This window comes from Limulus polyphemus, unplaced genomic scaffold (assembly GCF_000517525.1).
Source record: "Limulus polyphemus unplaced genomic scaffold, Limulus_polyphemus-2.1.2 Scaffold32, whole genome shotgun sequence".
Taxonomy (NCBI): Eukaryota; Metazoa; Arthropoda; class Merostomata; order Xiphosura; family Limulidae; genus Limulus; species Limulus polyphemus.
The window spans coordinates 1,409,133-1,429,209 of record NW_013665642.1 but is presented as its reverse complement, the minus strand read 5'-3'; the positions used below and the strand labels follow the sequence as shown (position 1 = coordinate 1,429,209).

Here is a 20,077-nt window from a genome sequence, read left to right as displayed (position 1 = left end):
CGCGACGTTTCTGGTAGTAAGGTTCGAGAATTACGCCCCGCATTTTCATCTGTGGGCACATATTAAAAGCAACAACTAAAAGAGTCGAACAAAGCTTTTGGCAGCGGGTACTGTTGACTGGCTGTCTTCCTTCTGGTTAGTAATTCATGATTATAGGTAACTATTCCTACACCCAAGCTAAGAATCTTTGACTTGGCCGTTTAATCCGCATATAAATAAAGTGTCTTTTAAGTTTAAAATGCAGATATATAGATGAAACCATTGATAGGTTAAATAAGATAATCGTGTACTGAAAATTTTAAGATTATGTAGAATTTAAATTAGAGACTACTAGCTCAAAATATTTAAATCAACTGGTATATTTTTTCAATAAAAGAAGTATACATGTAAACCGTTATGATTGGTTTATTTATTTTTTTAAGTGCAACAAATATATTTATTTAACAAGCGATTTCTGACTCAAAGGCAGCAGAATTGGTAGGACATTTTGTAGGAACCATATCCGATATATAGTATTTTTCTGAAAATCTGCAAGAATATGCATTATTTTGTGAGGATTCTAGAGGTTTATGCTGATCTGTAATTGGATAACATTGAAGTAAGTTATGAATTGTTTTTGTCAGTAGAGTTGAGTGATATATTTTTACCCTAATTCAGACAATGGACATGGCAATATTGTAGCACGTTATCTATGGAATACTCACTATTTCCGAACTTTTTGCAAAACCTATGAGGAACTGCTGAAACAACGAACCAGAATTTCCGAGTATTTGTTCTTGTCGAAATGGAAACGAAGTAAAATTCAAAGCTAACCTGGATATGTAAAGTAATAAAACGTCCGAAGTGTTACAAATGTAGCAGGTGTGGATGCGATCACGATGATACACCTGTTGCTAAAAAAAATTAGTTGTAAAAAAGGTCAGAGATGCTTCGGCGGAGGAGGAGCTATCAAGCGCCCGAAGAGAAGTACGTTTGAGTACAAACGTACGGATGTATCCAACGACTTGCCCTCAGATGGGGATGAGAGCAGAAGAACGTGAATTATTCAATATCGGGTAGGGAATAGAGAATACGAAAAGTGTTTCTGAGTGAAGTGCAAGAATATTACACGTAAGAGGAGAGAAGAGTACTAAAATAATGACAAAATAGAATGACTATAACGTGCGAGTGGTCAACTTTGGTAAGATAAAAACATCTTAACGACTGCCCGAATCAAAGAAATCAGTATGGCAAAATGATCTTTTCATTATGTCTTACACATTCATGTACCTTACTCTAAGGTTAGGGCGCTCGACTCGCAATCTGCGGGTCGCGGGTTCGAATCCCCGTCCCACCAAACATGCTCGCCCTTTCAGTCGTGAGAGCGTTATAATGTTACGGTCAATCCCACTATTCGTTGGTAAAAAAGTAGTCCAAGAGTTGGTGGTGGATGGTGATGACTAGCTGCCTTCCCTCTATTATTTCACTGCTAAATTAGGGACGGCTAGCGCAGATAGACCTCGTGTAGTTTTACGCAAAATTCAAAAGCAAGCAAACAGTTAGTCAGATATTTTGTTAAATCATAGATATTTAAAATAGTATAATTGTCTAGAAAAAGTTTTGAAAATGTATGATTAGAATTATTGAATTGGTAAATAATAAAATGCAAAGTATTCAACTGATAAGTTTTGTCGGCAGGCATGGAAAAATAAACTATTAAATTATTTGAATATTTAGTGGAGAGTGGAAAATTGAATTAATTCTAAATTTAGCGGTCGAATATAACCAATTTAGTAATTTGAAAATAGCTCATAATAATAATAATGCTTTTGCAAACGGATATTATTCTTATTAAAGTGGTGTAAATTAAATTAATACTTTGAAGACTTAGAATCACAAGTCTCAATGCTTCCTTGAGATTTAATGAATTTTTCCTTTTATGTTGAGTCACATGGAGCTCAGTGTATTCTGTGGTATTATTTATAAGGACTGAAGAAACGTGATGTAGTCTCAGTTGGTCGTGACTTGACGTTTACCGAGTATAAACCAAATTATGCAGCTTTACTTTGATGCTGGGAATATGTTTTACGCGGATTAATTTCACGTTTGGTACATGGTAATAAGGTTTGTTTGTTTTTTGCTCCCTCATTGCTCACGCTAATCTGTTATTCTTCAGGAGATCAACTATTTTTCATATCATAATTATGAAATAAACAACAATATATTTAAATAATTCATTCTTTGGCTTTCCATATTGACCAGTTTTGTATATTTATTGAAAGAAAGTACTTCATTGACGTCGCTTTTTTAATATGAATGTTATTTCTTTGTGGTATATTTATGCATCCTTGTAGCTTATTATAAATATGTGTTCATAAAAACTTTTTATGTGAAATTTGTATAAGGTGAAACCCCGATCATCTGTTTCAAGCTAAAACTAAAATCCTAACCGTATTTTTATGGCAGTGGTGTTTTTTATCCATTGTAAGCTTGGAGATCAACTAAAACTATATTCCCAGTGTTTCAATGTAGCAAAAGGATTACGGTTAAAGCCTGCTATGAACGAGCTCTCAGAGAAAAGGTGATTGGATGAGAGTTCTCTCACTTTCACCCTAGTGCACGGGGTGGGAAGAGTAACGGTTCAGTAGATAGGGAGAGTTAGCCGTTAACTCATCTGACCAACTACGGTGATCATATTGCTTAGAGGAACAGCGCGTGCGGCACGCTTTCTCTTTCTCTAAACGGTGGTTTTATCTGTATCACAGTTCTGTAATAAGCTTGACGAAGGGCGACCACCTGTATCAGACTTCCTTCTCACATTGTTGAATGTGGAATATTACAAATTCAGCTTATAACTAATTATCGAGTTTATGGAAATTTATTTGAAGATCTAAAAGACCATGAGGTTCTTCGCCCGGATCAAGATTTATCTGCTTTTAAAAGTATGCTTTTATACTTTTGTTCCGGTATATCTATCTATACGAGCTTTTAAGATTAGTTTTAACAATTCAGTAATTTATTTCATAAGATTTTCTAAGTATTTCCCAAGTGATTCACCGCATATTCTCTAAATATTACACCTCTTACAGACTCGTCAATATGTTGCAGTCTGGAAGGTAATTGTTGCGTTATTCTGGGACCGATTTGTAAGTTATGAAGATTGCTCAGTTGTTCTCTGACTCATCGTTATACCACTTCCCAATGAAAACCATTTAGCTCAAGAGTTGATAACAGTTTATTTCACAAGCAGCATTTTTAACCATATATTTTCGTACTGTAGTTTAATTTATTTGTCATATATATATTACTTTAACTATATAGGAAAGATGGCGCCTTCATCACTAATCCATGCATCAGTTCTTCACTGTTGAAGGTTGTCCATATCTTTCTACAGGTTTGCTGTTTCTTGTGTTGGTTACAATATGAATGATCGAGCGCCCTAACCACCTGGCCATGCCGGGCCGATTCGTTAGCAGAAGTGTCATTGATTTCCAACCTTTACAGTATTTCGTACAACAGTCTTTACACATGGCGTCTTCGTACATTTTGTATTTTACTTACACGAGCAAATAATAAGTAGAAGATAAAGTGTTTGATAACGGACACAAAACGTCGTCCGTACCATAGATCTTACGTTTACCAAGCTGTCTTGGTATGGTAAAAAACTTGGTAGAAATGTGATAAGGTATTAAATAATTACAAAATATCAAATATTTCTCTTTTCACTATTGAGTTTGAAAGAGTTTGATAACAGGTAAATTACTAAGCTAAAAAAGTATGTCAGATACAAGTGAAAATGATGCAAAATCCTATTTATATACGATCCTGGAACGCATAGGGGGTAGGTAATAGGTCTTTAGATCGGAATAGACTTTGTATTTTGAAAGGTGATTTAAATATCATTTGTATTTGAACTTGTGGATAAAACGTTTTAATTATTCTTAAAATTTGTAACGTCACTATGAAACTTTGCTTACATGAAAAGGGAACGATCAGTCTTAAGGGGTCAATCTGAGGGTCGCGGGTTCGAATCCGCATCCCACCAAACATGCTCGCCCTTTCAGCCGTGGGGGCGTTATAAAGTGACGGTCAATCCCACTATTCGTTGGTAAAAGAGTAGCCCAAGAGTTGGCGGTAGGTAGTGATGACTAGCTACCTTCCCTCTAGTCTTACACTGCTAAATTATGGACGGCTAGCGCAGATAGCCATCGTGTAGCTTTGCGCGATATTGAAAAACAAACAAACTTAAGAGGTATTTATCAACAGTGTGTTGTTTCTTTGGGGGTTCAAATTCGTGAGAAAAGAACTTGCGTGTTAGGGCTTGAATCAACAACAAATTATATTAAAATCCTATTTGTTTTGACATTTCTAAATACAAGTAAAGCAAGGTTCTTTTTTTTTTCTAAACGGATATACGTAATTTATTTATTAAGTTTCTTAATACGGATCTTATTTCATATACAGTATCCTTCTATACATATAATCGGCCTGGTGGTTAGGGCACTCGAATCGCAGGCTGCTGGTCGCCGGATCGAAACCAGTCACCGTAAATGCTCGCCCTTATAGCCGTGGGAGCGTTGAAAGGTGACGATCATTCCCACTGTTTGTTGTAACCCAAGAGTTGGCGTTAGGTTGTGTTGACTATCTGCTCTCCCACTTGCTTCTCACTTCAAAATTAGGGACGACTGGCGCAGATAGCTCTTGAGTAGCTTTGCGCAAAATTTCATCAAACGAACAAACAAACAATTATAATTTATCACAACGTTTATGTATTTCTCAGATATGTTTTTTGTTGTTTTTTACCAGTAAACGTGCTTAAATCTGAACATCAAAGCTATGGCTTGACTTGCCAAGTGCTCTATAAATGTACCTCTTTTTTCGTAAATTTTGTGTAAGTTAACTTTAAGTTATTGAAATTTGTTCTTTCAAGTATTTAATTGTTATTTTTGTTTTTGTTACTATTTTTGCTGTAATTGTGAATTATTTTTGTTTTGAATTTCTGATTCAAGTTTTTTCTTGTCTTTCACTGTAAATAAAAGAAGAAACATTATGTATGAAATATGGTTCTGTTTGATTGATCCATCCATATTCAACAACTCGCACACCTACACCTAGTAACAAAATCATTTGAACTTTACTTTGTTGCTGTCGTTACCAGAGACTTGTTGGAATAACAAAACGCTTACATGAGCCAAACACACGATGTTTAACTTACATCGTTCTGTTTGATGAACCTTCGATCATTAATGGTCGAAGTGATGAACTAGAAAGTCCCGTGTTTTAGTGAAATTTTAAGTAAAACTTTTGTATGGATTTCATCTGCTTGAGTGTTATTGTAGACGACTTTTTTTTTCTTTATGTGTGTCGTCTTGATGGCCTCAGCAAGATAGTAAATGTCAAACAGCTCTAGATTGTTGAACATCAGCCAAAGGTTGCGTCATGGTATATGTCAAAAAATAACCGAAATAATTTGAATTTCAAAAACAACTTTGCACTGGTATTTTGCTTGCAGTACTTACAATTTTCGTATAACCTGTTCTGTCTTAAAGTAACCACCTCATAAGGTTTTTAACACCTCTATATGTTGTTTTTATTATTGCAATTGATTTATTTCATTAAATCTTGTTATGCAATGAACTCTCGGCCGTTTTTGTTTGTGGGGGGGGGGAGAGGGATTGACAGTTAGTTGCTGTAAATAGAGTTACATATAATTTATATGTATAAGACTCCTTTCAAATTTCCCAAATGCAACAGAACAGATAGCCTAAAATTTACTATTTGTTATTATTAAAGTATGTAACTTAGGTGAAATTGTATGATTCCACGGAAATGTTGTTGTTGTTGTTGTTTTTTACATGTAATTGGATGGCTCTTTATCAAGCCCGTATATAACTACCGAAAATTTACAATGACTCCCTAACCCTCTCGCATATTAACGAGTAATCAAGTTGACTCATCACTATGTACTTTGTTATTTTCCTAGTGCAAAAATAGATAAACAAAGAGCTGTCTGCACACTGTCCATCGCGGAGAATTGAACCCCGTATTTTTGCGATGCTAGTCCTTAAACTTATCGCTGACTCACCAGAAACCTTTACTTTGAAGAATTTTTAATCATAATCTCTCTTGAACCTCTGTCACACACATACAAATAAATATCGTGTAAGGTTCTTTCTCGAATTGTGTATATTTATATTAGGCTTACGTTATTCTCACTTTCCAAAAATCATACAAAATCAAAAACAAACTTCTTGCTTAATCAATGTTTCTGTTAATCAAAACACTTTATCATCACTCAGTAGTGACAACCATTTTCGTAGTAATTTATAGTACACTATATTTTACGGTGGTATCTCAGGAAACTTTCTAAATTCATAAGTAAGGCGTTGAGTGTTTCTAGTTATTTGTCCTCTGTACTATAGAAGATGCTCGAATTGAGGGAGAACGGATGGAAATACCGATCCTCTTGTTAACAAAAAGAAGAAAAAAAACTGAAACTGTCTGATTTTAAGAATATGCATTAGAGAGCTTTCAAGAGTTAACCTTTTATAACTTGAGTGTTGGTTATAAATAGAAAATTGGTAAATGTCATATTCGACTTCTATAGTTGGAACGAATGGTAATGGAAACTATTTCTAGAACTGTAACATTTTACAACAATACAGGATCCTGTAGAACATTTTATCTGATGAGGCTAAGGAAAGCTAGAACAGCGTTGTATTTGGTTAATTAAAAGCATACGCTGAATATATACGATAAGTGTTCTATTTCATGATAGGAATTCGTTCATTCAGGCAACTTGATATGCTGTATTGGTCATAATTTACTTTCTATTTTACATAAATTAATGATAATAGGTAGTGTTGATAATAATAATGATGATAGTGAATACATGTCGACTTTTGTGTACATAATTAGAATTCGATATCTCAAGCTCCTTATGAGCTTGTGTGTGTTTGTGTTATTTGGTTTTATATTTTGTGATCTCGAAAGTCACTCCCCAGGATGTAATTTTAAAGAAAACTTTATTTTTTCTTTCTGTTATTTCTAGTACTATTTGTCACTGTTGCACAAACTAATCTTACTCAACTATGCTGTTACCGTTTTGTTCACGCACACATATTCTGCCTGTTTCTGTTGTAGATGCAGGAAAGTAATTTATTTAGTACATACACTACATCAGTATTGGCCGAAGGCACGTGTATCGTTTCTTATCTGTAGTACTGTGTGTTTTGAGTTACATTAGAAAATTCAATGAATGTTTTAAACTTATTTTTGTAAAGTATAGAACGCACTTTACGAGAGAGCATGGATTACTTACTGCCTCAGTGCTGAGTCCACGCGCGTACATATTAGGTCATCGATTACACCAGCATTGCCTCTTCTTTCGGCTTGCAATAACGGGATATGAGTTGGGACTACTCTCGTGGCTATCAAAACTAGCTTTTTTTAAAACTTTATAACGATTTTTTTCTGTCCAGTCTAATAGGCGTGAAAGCCGTGCACTATTTCAATGACTAAAGTTGAGCATATTAAGTGACTTACATAATATAAGGCTTTACAGAAATAATAAAAAGTAGTTTTTTACATACGTTGGATTGTTTAATTATGCAATTAGTATCATCTCAACTAATTTTCGAAAGACAGGATTTGAGTTGAATTTCGTTACTCACTTAAGGTAGTTTCACACGGACAATTTTGAATTATAAAACAAGAGGGAATCCTCAATAGCCGTGACACTTGAAATTATTTTAGGCAAAATTAAAGTAAATTAATCTTTTTTGCTTTTTATAAGCTCTATTTTTGTGCACCAGCAATACCAAGTGTGGGGCGGGCGCGAGAATATCCGATTCAATTTTATTACTCCTCAGGATCTTTACCAGCCTACCCTCAAATTCTTGTAGGCAGGATTTGGGCATGGTCAAATAATTAATGTAAAGGGGTTGACCTCCTGAGTCCAAAACTGTAATTTGATCTCAAATCGGTCAAGAGATGACGGAGCTACGAGCTAAAAGTTTGTACATGAAAAACTCAGAGCCATTCTATCAGCCACTATGCCTCGGCTTAAAGGGTGTACTAAGATAGAAGAGAAACTAGACTCTTTAATTATTTCGTTTCTTTGATTAAGAACCTTTTACCAAATAAAACAGTTACTGTTGCAAAATTTCATATACAGTGTACAGGGTTGAGTATGTTGTAGTAAAATAGTTTTGAATATGCAAATCAGCAAGTCACTTGTCAGATACATGCGATACAAAGTTGCGATGGAATGTCATGTATCAGAACTAAATTTTGATATTTTTTTCGCGTTTTGCCACCAAAAATTGAGGGCTTATAGGAAGGGTATATAACAGTCTTTTCCAACGCAAAATATTTATACATTCAGATCATAAAGATGTGTCCAGATTGGGGATGTAGGATCACCAAAACGAGGATATTCCTTGCACTTAGTGGCATTGGAAAACAAAGGAACATGGATCAACTTGGATAACCAAGATCATCCAGAAAGAGACCAGCAAACAATTCGTACTCCAGCTGTGGTAAGCAAAGTGCGGCGTTTTGAAACAGATGAGAATCCACGAACAGAAAGGACAGTGACAAAAGCCACAAACAACAACAGTACGACACAAGTCGCGTGTAAATAGTTACTTCCGTGACACCTCTGTTCAACTGTCACATACTTCAGGCAGCTGAAGAATGAAACGGGTATCCATGCATGCAATTCCATATAAAGATGTTGTACACAGTGTCTATTGAATTCCGTACAATCCTACTTACGAAACGGGCGCTTGGAAACCGTCATCATCGTACACTAGACGGTATATGGATCAAATGCTTTGGACGTGACAGCCTTAGGACGGAATCTTTTGTAATGAAAACTACTCTGCAGGGCTATTGCCAAACTGGTGTGTTGTTATTGTTTGTGGAATTTCGCGAAAGCTTCTTGACGGCTACCTGCGATAATCGTCCATAATTTTGAAGTGATAGATTAGAGGAAAGGCAGCTAGTAACCGCCAACTTGAGGGATACTCCCATCGAATAATAGAAATTAACCGTCACTCTTTTAACGCACCAACTCACCAAAAGTGCGAAACTCGTTTTTACTGACAGTAAAAAAGCGAGAACCTCGAAACCTCAGATCCATAGTTTGGCAAACAAACCAATGGGCTGCGCTCAGCCCTGTCTAGATGCACGGTAGTAAGGTATAAAATGACCGTACGTGGTAACATGGACTGTAACGATGTGGTGAGGCTCCAAAATCATTTTAATGTAACGTACTCAACCTCTGGAACAGTTGTAAATTATTTTTAAAATTATCATTTTACTGGTTTCGTAAATGTTCCTGTGCTACTCTCCAGGTTTATTAAACAGAAAACAAAGTATGCCATTACATGATACATTAAATTTCCTTAATTAGAATGACTAAAAACTGCAGCATACTTGCAGCACCCACAGTTCAAAATAATGCCTCCCACAATGAACTTGGTTTATATATTCACTGCCTAATACATCCACTAAACAGTTTGTTTATGATTACATTACATTAAACAAAACTTTAAAACGCTTAACAAAATAATCTTCATAGACTAAGTACTGTTGGGGTTTCTGAAAAGAACCAAAAAGGAGGAATTTAAAAATAGGGCAATTATGAGTTGTCTTGTTTCTTCCTGATAAATTAATGAAAAATACTTATTGGTTTATATGTATAGCTATTGTTAAAACTTCTAGCACGATACTCGTGTAAGTTTCTGTGTAAAATGTAAATTTTTCTCTCTTATCCCATATATATATACATATTTCTGTATATTAATAATTGATTATACTAGAATCACAAGTAGATTTTGAGTAAGTATAAAATAACTTTTTCCTCACTAAGGACTAAAATACAATTGTCAAGTTAAATATAACCGTTCTTACAAATAAGGCAAGTTAGTTTATTACATGAGAAATTATGTTCCTCTAATCTTTTAACTTTTTTTTTTACATTTAAGATTCTATAAATATTTTTTTGAAAGAATAACTTGTTCCTTTTGAAAAACACAAAGTACTATTAAATACTTCGTAGTTCTGTCAAAACATGCATTACATTAATTTTAACTGCAGTACATTTTGTAACAAGTATGCTTGTTTGTTTTGAATTTCGCGGTAAGCTACACGAGGGCTATCTGCGCTAGCCGTCCCTAATTTAGCAGTGTTAGACTAGAGGGAAGGCAGCTAGTCATCAACGCTTACCGCCAACTCTTGAGCTACTCTTTTACCAACGAATAGTGGGATTGACCGTCACATTATAACGCCCTATAACATTATAACACATTCGAACCCGCGACCCTCAGATTGCGAGTCGAGCGCCCTAACCACAGGGCCATTTAACAAGTAAAGGAATATTTAAGTTTTTACGTACAGAATGAATAATCTTATTTTATCTACTTTTGGCTAAATTAAAACATCTATTATATCATTGGGTAATGACAATCTTCCATACACGTAGACACATACAGACACACACATATCTCATTTATAATTGAATTGAAATAAATTACTTTGACTACTAGCATGATTAATACACACGACTGATTAATAAAATGTTCTTGTTTCTTTTATAGAGCAATGACAGTTGGCTTTCACAAGATGGTGACCAGGTAAGACTACATACAACCTTTTAGCAACGAAAAGCTTATTTTAATGTTAAATTCCACGTAATTTTGGCTCAGTTGTATCGTGGAATTTTTTAAAGTAACTGTACCTTAATTACTTAAAGTGAATAACGCTTATTAATTACAACACCGGAACCAAGTGCACTGCATGATTCGTGTGCTGTGTATAGAATTAGATAGAGAATACAAAGCTGATAAGGTACAGTGACAGGATTATACTGGTGAGTGAATAACAGAACCTATTGTGTTGAAGGGGAAATATAGAACAGATTGTAGCTTGAAAGGGAAACCAAGTTTAGGACGTTGAAAGAAAAAAAAAGAATGATCCAGACAGGTGTAATGAAGCGTGCAATCGAACAAAGATACCGACAAAAGCAGAACTGCTGTTTTGCTTGGTTATCCACTATTCACACTAATACGTGTTGTGGCTCACCCAGTGTATGGGCGACAGGATACAAGAAAGAAATTAAGATAATGTTGTTGAGCGATCTCGGGCTTTTACATTGATTAATCTTATGTTAAGCCATTAACGTAAGTGTTCATCTGAAGCCAAAAGTACAAAAGCTTTTGTAAAGTTCCAATAATAAACACATACAAGCATACAAATGTTTACAAAGATTCTATTCTTTCTTTTAGTTTTAATTTGTAGAAACTAAATCGGGCTACAGGCATATGTTGCTAAATTGATTTCTTGTTCACGATTTTAATTACCACAATTTTATAATTAATTACTTTCCATTGTTGCTAGCAGCTATTGTTTTTGTTGTAGTCGTACTCATTAATTACTTTCCATTGTTGCTAGCAGCTATTTTCTTTGTTCGTAGTGGTACTCATTAATTACTTTCCATTGTTGCTAGCAGCTATTGTTTTTGTTGTAGTGGTACTCATTAATTACTTTCCATTGTTGCTAGCAGCTATTGTCTTTGTTGTAGTGGTACTCATTAATTACTTTCCATTGTTGCTAGCAGCTATTGTCTTTGTTGTAGTGGTACTCATTAATTACTTTCCATTGTTGCTAGCAGCTATTGTTTTTGTTGTGGTGGTACTCATTAATTACTTTCCATTGTTGCTAGCAGCTATTGTTTTTGTTGTGGTGGTACTCAACTAAGCAAGTCTTAAGAGGGGGGTATTATTATCTATCTTTCTGTTTGCCGTCTTGTCTATTTGCTTATCTAGCTATCTTATCTAACACAGTACGTGTGTTTGTGAATTTTTATTCTCTGAAACGAAAAACATCGCATTTCATGATGAGAGTATGGAGACTGGAAAAGTACTTTTTTTCTCAAATGATCAATGGCCGTAGTTTCGTGGAATGTGATGATATTCTAAAATGAAATTAATAACTTCTTAATAAAATATTAAACTTCTCGCAAAGCCACTAGTGACTGGTCCTCCGGTGGGACAGCGGTAAGTCTACAGGCTTAACAACGTGGCTTTGCTCTATAAGGACCAATCAAACACTAGCGGCTGTTAGATGTTCAAATATGTTCAATGAACCATTTAAAAAGCAACGAGGGAGCAACACTCCAAAACAATGTACCTTTGGATCATTACAGCAAGTAAAATAATATGCTTTGTGGTAGCAAAGTAGCGGTAATGTAAACAAAAGTAACATGGTAGTTAAATATGAATGGAGCAACACTGTAAAACGAAAACGTACATTCGGAAGACGTTACAGCAAGTAAAATAAAGTAATGGTCACGAAAGATTAAGAAAATGACACAAATAATGTGCAATGAAGAAGCACGTAACTTTATAAATGGTAAATAGAATGAATTAATTGTTACATATTGGTCATTATATTCTTTTAAATGTCTGGTTTGTTTTTGTAAAAAATAAATAATTTTTGGAAAATATGAACAAACATGGAAATATAAATAAATAAACTTCAAAATAAGTTTATATATTTTGCCCAAATACTGAGGGTTAATCACACGTTAGGTCTGGTGCTTTCTTTGGAACTATTTCCTCCGTTGTTGATTCTGATCGGTGTGATCGTCATGAATACGTACTATTGGCCGAAACCGTAATTTCCTCCGAAACAAGCTTCTGGAAATGTTGGCCTGGCATGGCCAGGTGGTTAGGGCGCTCAACTCGCAATTTGAGGGTCGCGGGTTCGAATCCCCCGTCTGACCAAACATGCTCGCCCTTTCAGCCGTGGGGGCGTTATAATGTGATGGTCAATCCCATTATTCGTTGGTAAAAGAGTAGCCCAAGAGCTGGTGGTTGGTGATGACTGGCTGCCTTCCCTCTAGTCTTTCACTGCTAAATTAGGGACATCTAGCGCAGATAACCCTCGTGTACTTCTGCGCGAAATTCAAAACAAATAAACAAGGTTCTGGAAAGGATGGCAAGGTCAGCCTTAGATTATATATCTCGACAACGTTTCCACAGACCGCCCACTATACGTGAACGTCGGCTTTCAAATCCGTGTTTAACCAGAACGAAATACACAGAAGTCAGGTTGCAACTGGTTTGAATGACTTGACAGCCATGTTGTCGAACAGAATATCCGTGGTTTTAATTTTTCACCCATTTTTCTCATAAAACAGCCGTTGATTTTGAGTGTGGCTGAAAGTTTATGAATATTCGTTTAAATCCTTATTTATTGTGTTGTTAACGGTGCTAAGAGATATGCCTAGCTTCATCATAATGGCCTTGTGGATCGAAGGGATCTTTATCGTAACCATAGCCTTCATTTTGAGGATAAGTTTGTTGCTCCGGATTGGCTTGAGGTATGATAGCCTGTTGCTGTCCTAAACACATTGCTTTACGAGTTTTTTACACTTCTCTAACTCATTTAACAATCGATGGGCTTGACTTCTTGGAAAGGACTATGATATATCCCTTTAAGTGTATGGATGGTCTGGAATTCACCGTGCATCACGTCATCACACAGTATCAGCAGATTGTTTCTATACCTTCTATGTAACTTAAAACTTCTTATAGTTCTTATGTTATGTGTTAAGCCATATTGATATATTGTTTAAAATCTTCTTTTTGGCCTTTATTTAGGAGTTTGCTATTTTAGTATTCGGCTATAAATTACAGTCATGTAAGTTGAGAACAACGATGTTGTCAATGAGAAGGGAGATAATTTTAAAATGACAAACCTTGATAAAACATAAGTCGCAAAGAACGAATAAGGATTTATTGTTAACCGTACAAGATAATGGGGTTATTATACTTGGTATAAGTAGAAATCAATCTTTTGTCACTGCCAAGAAGATTAACAGTGCTATTTATTTTTATAATAGTGATTTTAAAATTAATCCAGCGAAGCGTATGTTGTATGATTAATCACTAAAACTGTGATGTTATTTGAAACACGTTTTGATAAATCGATGGAAGTAGCAACTTGCAAAGTAAATTTAATTTGCAAATTCAGAAGATGCCCAGTCTTGGGCTAGCGGTAAATTTACAGACTTACAATATAACCTATTATGTAGCTGTGCGTTAAAACAAACAAACATTCTCATAAATTTGTTCGATGTTCATTGTAACGAGCCATCTACAAAGATAAAAATTCAGTTGTTAGATTAATATCGTTGAGTAACGTATTGTTTAAGCAGCACAAAAGTCAAAGTTGGGTAAAAGGTAGGCCCATAGATGTAACATTCAATTATAGCAACACCTATTATTGTTGAAATTGTTATCGTTTTTAATACAATTAACTTTCATAAAGTATTTGCTGCATTATGCTCTCACGTATTATCCTAGCATTCTTTGGCTGCTCGCTTAAATTTTTAAACAGATATTGGCGATAAGAATGATTTATGCATAAGTTTTGTTTGTTTATTTTGAATTTCTCGCAAAGCTACACGAGAGCCATCTGCGCTGGTCATCCCTAATTTAGCAGTGTAAGACTAGTGGGAAGGAAGCTAGTCATCACCACCCACCGCCAACTCTTGGGCTACTCTTTTAGCAACGAATAGTGGGATTGACCGTCACTATATAACGCCCTCACGGCTGAAAGGGCGAGCATGTTTGGTAGGACGAAGATTTGAACCCGCGACCCTCAGATTGCGAGTCGAGCGACCTAACCACTTGGCCATGCTGAGCCTCATTATGCATAAGTGGCAAGTTCAATCAATACACATCAGCTGAGGTTAAAGAGCTGAACGCTTTATCTCTTTATATAGAATATAAAAAGTATTTTGGTTGATTTACAATATGCTTATCCAAAAATGCTGTAACACATACATGTGTTGGTCTAACAAACAGGATCAGATAAACGCCACATAATGGCAAATTGTAGATTCGATACATTTCGTTACAGCACATCTTTCTATCAACTGTGTATGGTTGTCACGTGACTTGCCGATTTGGATATTCAAAATCATTCTAATATAATGTACTCAACCATGTACTGTCACGGTTCTTGAATGTTGGGATTAAAGAGGAGCTTTTTCACCTGATACAAGACAACGTACTTAGCTCACCACTACTTGAGTACGACTCGTTGCAGGTCTCTTTCTAGATGGTCCTGGTGCCCTTAGTTTGTTGGAAATTCTAAATCCCCGATAATAAAACACCTTTATGATCCCACTATATGAAACATTGGCGTCGGAAATGGATGCTACATACAGTTCTAAAAAAAAAACGATACATTTTCAGTGGCATCATACTATACCTGAAGGTATGATTAGAAGATTCATGTGGGTGAACCCATACCCTGTTAATTTTGTTTCCCGAAGGAGTTTTTTTCTCGATAACGTTGCGTGTTCTTGCTTGGGGCAAGTAGACAGCTTTTGCTACTGACCTTTATGTTATTTTCAACCATTGCATATCTTAAGCAGCTGGAAAACGAAATGAGTGTTCATGCTATTCCATACGAAGACACATTGATCAAGCTGCTGGACGCAGCGCTTATAGATTTCTGTGAGATCGGATTATTGGAATGGACGCTAGTAACCGTCATCTCATACACTAGATAGATTATGGAAATTCAGTAGAGAAGAATGGCGGTCTTTAGATATAACAGCCTTACGACAGCGCCTTTTGCAGTAAAACTATGCTGTATGACTGTTATCAAGATGGACGGTCGACAGATACAGCATTACTGGACGTGACGATATGGATTTTAAAGACGTGGTGAAGCTCGGAAATAATCTTAGTTATTTCAAAAATAATACGGGTGTTTCTGTCCACCATGGATAATCGAACCCCGGATTTCAGCGTAGTACGTCTGCAGAACTTAGCGCTGTTCCACTGGGAACAAAGAGAGTGAAAAAGTTTGTTTGTTTGTTGAATTTCACACAAAGCTACTCGAGGGTATCTGCATTAGCTCTCTCTAATTTTGAAGTGTTATATTAGAAGAAAGGCAGCTAGTCAACAGCTGCCAACTCGTAGACTACTCTAATGGAGTAGTGGGTTTGATCGTCACATTGTAACGCTTCCATGGCTCAATAACTGGATTCGAACCTGCGACCTGCAGATTTCGAGTCGAGCACCTTAACCACCAGGCCATGCTAGACCGAGAATGAAAGGGAATAGAAAATAATGAAGCGGAAATGACGTGAGAAATGTGACAGTTATATTAATGATAAAGGTTGAAACTCGTGAAGATAAATTCCATACCATATATGTCTCTTATATATATATATATAGTAATGGAAGTACAAATGAGACGCATACAAGAGTCACAAACAAAGAGTAACCGCTACAAAACATTAGCGCAGAAAATACAAAAGAAAAGCGAGTAAGCTGTACAATGCACTAGTATTTGATATGTGAGCCTTTTTTTTAACACATCGCATTACACATTGTTTTCATGCTGCCTTACAGTTTACATGAGACTGTGGAACGTTGTTCCAAATGTCCTCTATTACTGTCCACATTCTAGCCGAGTTGTTTGTTTACCATGAGTATATGTTTTTACCACGTTTACTATATGCTTCGGATCATTGTCTTTTTGGAAATTGGAATTCCCACCTGATGAGCTCAGTGGGAAGTCTATAGGCTTATAACGGTAAAAACCGGGTTTCATATCGGTGGTGGGCACAGCATATATAGCCCATTTCGTAGCTTTGCGCTTAACAACCAGCCAACTCACCTGATGAGTCATGTTTCTGAGGAAATGGCATGAAGGACCAAAATCAGAATGTACTTGTCTGCAGTAAGGGTGCCACCAGTTTTGTATAATCTGAATTACGTACATTAAGATTATACAAAACTGGTGGCACCCTTACTACAGACAAGTACATTCAGATTATACAAAACTGGTGGCACCCTTACTACAGACAAGTACGTCTGTAGTAAGGGTGCCTCCAATTCTGTGTAATCTGAATGTATGTGTCTGTAGTAAGGGTGCCACCAGTTTTGTATTATAGTTGTTGCACAATGAAAAACAAAAAGAACTGTGATGATTGTTGCTGAACAATTCTAACTTGTTTTCATCTGTGAATAACACACATCTCCATTATTGAGCATTCAATTGTTTGTAATATGATGCTCATTTCAACATTTTGATTTGGTTACCTCTTCTCATCTGCGGTTTAGAGCAAAATAGCTACATTTCCTTTGAGATCACTTGTTGATGATTGTGTATCTTAGTGTTTTCGAGGTAACATTCACATATACGGTATTTACAGCAAGGTCCAAGGTTTGTACTTGACCATCGTCTGTCTTCTACAGAAATTACCGTGAGATACATAAGATAGTTTTTGTTTTCTGTCTCGACCATTTCTGTTATTAACGGTGCCAGTTTCACGTACCCTCGTCAGTCTTGTATATAACTCCTATTGTTTCTTCATAGTTAAGCACAAAGCTACACAATGGGCTATTTGTACTGTGCCCACAAAGAGTATCGAAACGCGGTTTATGGCATTAGAAGCCTGCAGGTATACCGCTGTACCACTGGGGAGCTCAATTCCTACCGAAACGTAAGGTCTTTACCGCAATTTTTCCTTGACCAGCAAAATCTGAGTTCTGTGTATTTATCATTTGGTATTTCAGTCCTGGCTTAAAACCAGGTTTCGACACCCGTCGTTGGCACAGCATAGATAGCCCATTCTGTAGCTTTGTGTTTAACAACATAAAAAGAAACAAAGAAAACAGTTTCAGTTCTAGGAGCCATGACTAGAATAACACTGTTGCTACTAGGCAGAATAATCGCGTGTATTCAAGGTAGGTATTGCTTGTTCTGTAGCTTTGATAGAAGAATGATATATGTATTTGTTTGTTATTTTTGTTTTATTATTGTGTAACTGTCTGCGAAGCACTGTTGAAAACGTTTTTCCGCTTAATACCTTCAAGCTATATGTTCACGAACTCAATTTAACGTTGAGAAATTTCTACAAAAGCAGTGTACAACGGTGATTTTTCTTTTATGTATGTGTTTAGAACTTGATTATACATGCACATTTACTTTCCTATACACTGTAAATGGAAGAAAAAAAACCGATGGCCTGACTGCTTTTTGTTGGTTGGTTCTCTGTGTATTAGACGTCAATTTTGGTAGAAATTGCAGATAGATGCAGCCAGTTTCTTTGATCATATAGACTGTAAAAACGCAGGGGTTGAGCTGCTTTTTCTTTGTAGTCTATGCCAATCACATTTATCCATGTTAGAACGCTGTTTTCCATACCAACACTAATCATCCAACAAAAAAATGCTTTTATTTTCTAAGATATTTTAAATGAAAGCCAAGGTATTGAAAGTTTGAATATTTTCAAAAAGCTTTTTTTGCTATAAAAAAATATGTAATTGAGATTGAGAGACCAACACCTATTCTATAAATACTTGACTATACTCTGGTGCAGTTTATTTTCACACTGTAAAGGGAAGGCATTCTAATAGTTTTTGCTTTTTTGTATCAGTTTCCTTCACCGCTTCCTTCATTATTTTATTACTGTATATACCATTCTGTCCATGTCTTATTAATCACGAAGAAAAATTGGCTGATGGTCATGTAAATTAGGATTCAGAAAATGTTTTTACAGCATAGCTGCATTTCTTGTTTTTGATACATATATTGTAACTTTTTTTTTAATAGTACGTCTTTCTTTATGCCATTATACATATTTTAAAAACTTACATTATCGTATTTTCTATATGCTTCTTTGGATTACACAAAACAACAACAACAAAAAACGCTAACAACAAAGCCCATTTAAGTAAGAGATTAGTTGAACCAGACAAAACTTCACATTCTGACACAGTAATATCTTCTAACGTTCGAATGGGTTTTACAGGCAATGAGGTTTTAGAGATTGATGCAGTCCAAGACTACTGGTAGAAACTGTGTAAAGTTTTCTGTTGTGCTGATGTGATAGAGTTGAAACAGAGAAAAGGGGATTAATGTTAAATATCAGTTTTAACAACTCGGATTGTTTTGGTGCCTATAAAAGGAACAGAGGACGTATTGTGTGTACTTTTAAGCATCAGTATTATTTGCCGACTATCGGGTTCTCTGTGTCTTTGTGTCATGACGTTGATAGCGATAACCTGCTGTAAATGATTGCATCGAAAGATGATAAAATCGTCGTTTCGTCCCCGTGGCGAATGAACAAAACACTGGCAGTAAAAGAGGATTACAAGAATATATGAAGTTTGGAAATTCCATAATAGGATTAGCTCCCGGCGTGAGGTTTATGAACGGCCTCTGTAGAGAGTTTTAATGCCTACTTTTTGGAATTATATGTGTTGTAGAAGAAGGTTAGTCCTCTTTTGTTGTTGTTTTTTTATGAATGTTCCAGAATGAAATTCCTTTCAGTAGTTTTTCTCCCAGTTTATAAAAGGGTTTGCATTATAATAATCTTACTTAATTTGCATCCTGTTTCTTCTTATTTCCTCGCCAGAACAGCAGTTCTTATCATCGATGTTCATATTCTGCTTAAGTTTAATATTTATAATTTATGTTACAGAGTGAAGCCAAACTTTATCTGCTTCTTTCGAAAGTTTTTGAAATTTTATCATGTGGAATTTACATCCAAACGTGATTTTGAAACCGCGATAAGGATCCCAGTAAATTTTTAAATATACATACTTCGTACTTATCATCGTACTTTTAATTGATGTGCAGTGAGTTGAGATAACTTGTGTACCTCTTTTTTTTATAAATTATAGAGGATCATCCGTAATTTCGGTTTTCAGCTTAAATGTAAGTTTGAGGTTGTTGTTTGTGGTAATTTTTTCTGTTTAATTATCAGTACACGAAGAACTATCTCCATGTACTGTGTAGATGGGTAAAAGCACAAAACGTCTTTTCACATATATAGCGAATTATGGACGACCGAATTATAGAATTTCTATAAGGAAAAGTTTATATGTGTTAAAAGTTTGAGGGATAGGCCCACGACTGAATCGCAGACAAAACTTCCAGCCATTATGTGGTCGTATAAATTATGTGATAAATTAAATATCGCATTTCCAAAAAAGTGACAATAATCTTATAGTCTCCACTCTATACACTTTAGGTTTCCTCACCCATATAGTCCTTG

The 20,077-nt window shown here is 35.6% G+C and overlaps 1 protein-coding gene across 10 annotated transcripts in view; it reads left to right on the top strand.

Annotated features, from left to right (window-relative positions):
* LOC106460238 (disks large homolog 1-like) overlaps positions 1–20,077 on the top strand; it is a 238,958-nt gene that overhangs the window by 132,876 nt on the left and 86,005 nt on the right. For 9 of the 10 annotated variants that reach the window (XM_022387152.1, XM_022387146.1, XM_022387141.1 and 6 more), the window contains one exon: positions 10,584–10,619. The exons of the other annotated variant lie outside the window; for it this stretch is intronic. In XM_022387152.1, the coding sequence (XP_022242860.1) occupies positions 10,584–10,619 (36 nt within the window). The remainder of the gene's footprint in view (positions 1–10,583; positions 10,620–20,077) is intronic. 10 annotated transcript variants of the gene reach the window in all.